The sequence below is a fragment of the Belonocnema kinseyi genome, chromosome 5, assembly GCF_010883055.1.
Source record: "Belonocnema kinseyi isolate 2016_QV_RU_SX_M_011 chromosome 5, B_treatae_v1, whole genome shotgun sequence".
In the NCBI taxonomy this organism is placed as follows: domain Eukaryota; kingdom Metazoa; phylum Arthropoda; class Insecta; order Hymenoptera; family Cynipidae; genus Belonocnema; species Belonocnema kinseyi.
Window position 1 is genome coordinate 118,227,059 of NC_046661.1, and position 4,522 is coordinate 118,231,580.

The window sequence follows — 4,522 nt, forward strand, 5'->3', positions numbered from 1 at the left end:
CGACCTACATTCAAAGGCACAATGCGGCACTAAGAGTGCTTTATTACCATCTCTGTCACTCCTACGGCATTCACCTTAATATCGCTCCTCTAAATGCTCCTTAGGGAAATTGAGTCAATTGTCGAGAATGGTAAGTGCCGCATATACTGGAACTTTATATTCTCGATAATTGTTTCTGCTGCTCACTCAAGGCCTGACATGGTTCTTCTTGACTTCGAGAAGCGAACCATGTTCGTTATTGAATTTTCGGCACCAGCTGACAAAAACATCATAGCCAAGGACAATGAAAAGAAAGGGAGGTATCGAGACCTTATAAGGGAGTTGCAACAATTGTACCCGGAATATTCTGTTAAACTGATCATCCTTATCATCGGCGCTCTTGGAGGTACCAAGCTTTCACTTGCTAATGGCCTAAAAAGCATCCCTGCGTGTCAAATATATGCTAGAACACTTGCGGGAAAAATGCAGAAGGCGGTTGTCCTTGGGTCGCTCCGTGTTCTTAGGGTGCACGAGGCTTTTGCTGGATCGTCATATTGATTCCTTTACAGACTGTAACCACCTATCTCATGGTTGAGAGACGTGGTTGTGGATGAAATTTTACCGCGATTTCGCTGGAAGCGGGTGCAATTTTTCAGATCAGCACCCGATCCCGGCGAAATCCTGCGGTTGTCCTTATTATATATATATAATATACGCATGTATATTTGAGATATTTGAATATTTTTGGTTTGAAAATTTAAGCATTTGATTGAAAATGCATCTTTATACACTGAAAAAAATGGTTAGTTGAGCCAACTATTTATTTAGTAAGATATCTTACTGCTATTTTATTAGTGGGTACAAAAATTCCATTAGTTGCCGTTACTATTCAGTTATTACCAAAAACTAAGTACCATATCTTACAAACCAAATAGTTATCCCAACTAACCATTTTTTTTCAGTGTTTACTGATAATTCAACTATTTGATTAGAAATTTAACTGTTAAAAATCTCATTTTTTTGGAAAATTTAACTATTGTTAGAAATATGATTATTGAACTATTTTGTTGAGAATGCAGTATATTTCGGCTTTAAGATCAAAAGAGTTTAAAGTGTTTCGTATGAAATTAAATAGTTCATCAACTTTAATAAATTGTACTGGTAAACTCCTTGTAAGTTATGTTTTAATTTTTTGATACAACAATTTGAAAACTTTTAAATTATTTTGACGCATTTTTAGTAATTGAAAATTTTAATTTGAAAATTTCTGGTAATTGAAAAACATACGAATCTTTGAGTCCTATGGATACAAATGAGCCCTTCAAGCCAAAACCTAAACTGCATTCTGTAAATTATCGTTGAAAGCAGTTGCTTTTAATTTAAAAGTTCTAAAAAAAATTGCAGTTAAAAGGACTTTACAAAGGGATGCTTTTTCCGCTTTTATGTTCTGGGACACTAAATTCCGCGTTCTTCGGAATTTACGCAATCTGTTTAAGTTCTCTACAATCTTCACGGGGCCACAGCCCAACTTACGTCCTTCCCACAAATTCAGGATATTATTACGATAATTTTATAGCTGGATGTGCTGGAGGGGTTGCTCAAGCCTTAATTTCGTGTCCCAGTGAACTTATCAAAATCAGAATGCAAATTGGGAAAGGTATCCAGTATCGAACAATGTACCTACTATTAAATCTGAAAATTAAATGTTAAATGAGAAAAGTTTTATTTTTTGATTAAATTTAATTTAATTAATTAAGTGGAATCAGAAAAAATTAATTTTAAAAATTATACAATTTTTAAAAGGTATTTTCAAGAACAACATAAACTCAAATAAAATGATTCAAATAAAAAAACCTAGTACGTACTACACAGCCAAGGACGTGTATAAAAAATATGGAATTCATGGCTTCTTCATAGGAGGTGCACCTACATTTTACAGGTTCAAAATATTTTATAATTGTTTTTAAATTTTAGAGGAAAAAATCTTTAATAATTGGTTAAGGATGTTTGTAGCAAACAGTAATAGTAAATGTTTTCGAATTTAGAGAGAACAAAATTGAACGCTTTGAATTCAATAGAGATGAAAATAATAAAATATATATTTTTTGAAACCTTTGCATGTTTAGATAAATCGTTCAATTAAAATTGGTTTAATTCATTCAATTATGTTTACAGTTTAATCGACTTTAAAACTTTTATCTATCGTAATTATCGAATTTCAAATACATTTATTTTTCAATTGCTCAAACAATCCAAACTACATACATTTTGTTTTTAATTTGAATATGATCGATTAGAAAGTCTGACTGAAAAGTTGAGATTAAAAATTGCATTATTTTATGTGATATTAATCTAGCGGAATTTAAAATGATAGGAAAGGTTTTACCACTGAAAATATTAAAAATTCCCGGCCAGAACGAATTTTTATATATCTTCCCGATCGAGTGGCCTTTCCTGCTGAAAAAAAAAGATAGAGATCCTATCTGTTTAAATAAATTTTGAATCTTCATGATGGAAAAAGATAGAAAAAAATTGCCTATTATATTTTTTTGTCAATCTAAATTCTCGTTTATCTTTTTCAATCTCCTCTTTTCTGTCTCATCCTATAATATGTATCTATCCCCGTCAATATTTGTCTATCTATTTTTTAATCTAAATTTTCGTCTATCTTTTTTAATCGCCTCTTTATATCTCGCCCTATCCTTTATCTATCCTCGTCAATATTTTTCTCTTTGTTATATAAATTCTCGTCAATCTTTTTTAATCCCCTCTTCTCTATCCCATCGTACCATACATCTATCAATGTCAATCTTTTTTTATCTCTTTGTCAATCTCAATTCATGTTTAGCTTTTTGAATCCCCTGTTCTCTATATCATCCTATCCTTTTTCTATCCACGTGTCAATCCTTTTCTATCTCTTAGTTAATCTAAATTCACGTCTATATTTTTCAATATCCTCTTCCATATCAAACCGTATCATACATCTACCAATGTCTATATTTTTTTATATAATCTTCAATCCAAATTCACGTGTACCTTTTTAAATACCCTTTTCTCTTTCTCACCCTATCCTTTATTTATCCAAATCAATATTTTTCGATATCTCAGTCAATCTTAATTCCGTTTTATCTTTTTCAATCTCCTCTTCTTTATCTCATCATATCCAACATCCTTTAAAGTTTATCTTTTTCTACCGATATGTAAATTTAAATTCAAGTTTTTTTTAATACCGTCTTCTTTATCTCGTCTTATCCTTCATCTATCCGGGTCAACTTTTTCTGTCTCTCCGTCTTTTCATCTATCTTTTCCCGACCTGAATCGCGGATAAAGAGATTGAAAAACATTAAAATTCGTAATAGATAAATAGTCTACGGGATAAGAAAGAGATAAAGAGTCTTAGGTCTCGAAAGGCATAGAAAGAGATAGAAAATGACTGAGATTGGGGATATGAAAAGATCGCGTTTTAGGGATGCAAATAAATGACCCATTGAGAGAAATAGTTCTATCTTTTCCTATCCCCAAATTTCAAATTCTCTCCCTCTTTCTACTTCCAGCCTGGTTCCTGTAATTTTGAAGGTTCCTTTTCCCAAATAAATGTTAAAAGACCTTATTTTAATTTGAAACAGGGATATTATCGCCAATGGATTTTACATCGTGACATATCAGTACTTTCGCTACAATTTACACGGTCAGCTAGATTTGAATCCAAGAACTTTCGAAATTCTCGTAGCAGGTGGGATAGCAGGTACATGTTTTTTTCTTTCTAAAATAAAATTCCACTGAAAACGAAACGAATATCTACTCATTAAAAACGAAAATGTGAAAGTGTCCCGTCCATTATTTAGGTATTTGTTCCTGGTTGCCAGTGATTCCCTTCGACACGCTAAAGTCCAGAATACAAGCAGACGATTTCAAGAATCGAAAATATAAAGGAATGATGGATTGTGGAATACACTTATATCGAAAAGAAGGTCTTCATGGTTTCTTTAAAGGCTCAGCCATGATTACATTGCGTTCTATTCCCGTCAATGCAGCTATTTTTTATGGCTATCATTCGATTTTGTGGGTTCTAGTTCCCAACGCTCACTACTAGGGTCCCAATATTTACAAATTAGTTCTGAATTAATTAATTAATTTAATTAGCCCTGAATCAAAGGAATAATGTATGTTTAACCCTTAAAGTGCACACTTCCGTAAAATTACATAAAGAGCATACTGGGTGTTTAGTACCCAAGGGTATTGAAACGTGTGCTGTGCCAACGGTAGTGGATAGTTTATTACAAGAAAATCAATTAATGATGTTTAATCTATCTAGTTTAAGGAGAAAAATGTTTCACAACAGTTTTTGAAATTTAAAGTAGTTAGAAAAAATCTTTTTTGGGAAAAAATTATTTCTTTCACTCTAAAATTCATAACTTTCTAAGTTTTGGATAATTTTACTTAAAATTTTACTTGAATACTTCCGACATACGGCGCTTCAAAAATAAAATTAGTCGTATAGTGTTTGTTCCAAAGAAGGTATTTATTCTAAAAAAGAGGAGCT

General features: G+C 32.0%; 1 protein-coding gene across 1 annotated transcript in view; it reads left to right on the top strand.

The window, feature by feature from the left end:
• The window catches only part of LOC117173189 (solute carrier family 25 member 45-like), a 9,490-nt gene extending 5,201 nt beyond the window's left edge, over positions 1-4,289 (top strand). Inside the window, exons 3-6 of the mRNA XM_033361612.1 lie at positions 1,384-1,636; positions 1,783-1,918; positions 3,606-3,724; positions 3,825-4,289. Of these exons, the coding sequence (XP_033217503.1) occupies positions 1,384-1,636; positions 1,783-1,918; positions 3,606-3,724; positions 3,825-4,072 (756 nt within the window). The 3' untranslated portion in view covers positions 4,073-4,289. The remainder of the gene's footprint in view (positions 1-1,383; positions 1,637-1,782; positions 1,919-3,605; positions 3,725-3,824) is intronic.
• Positions 4,290-4,522: the final 233 nt, after the last annotated feature.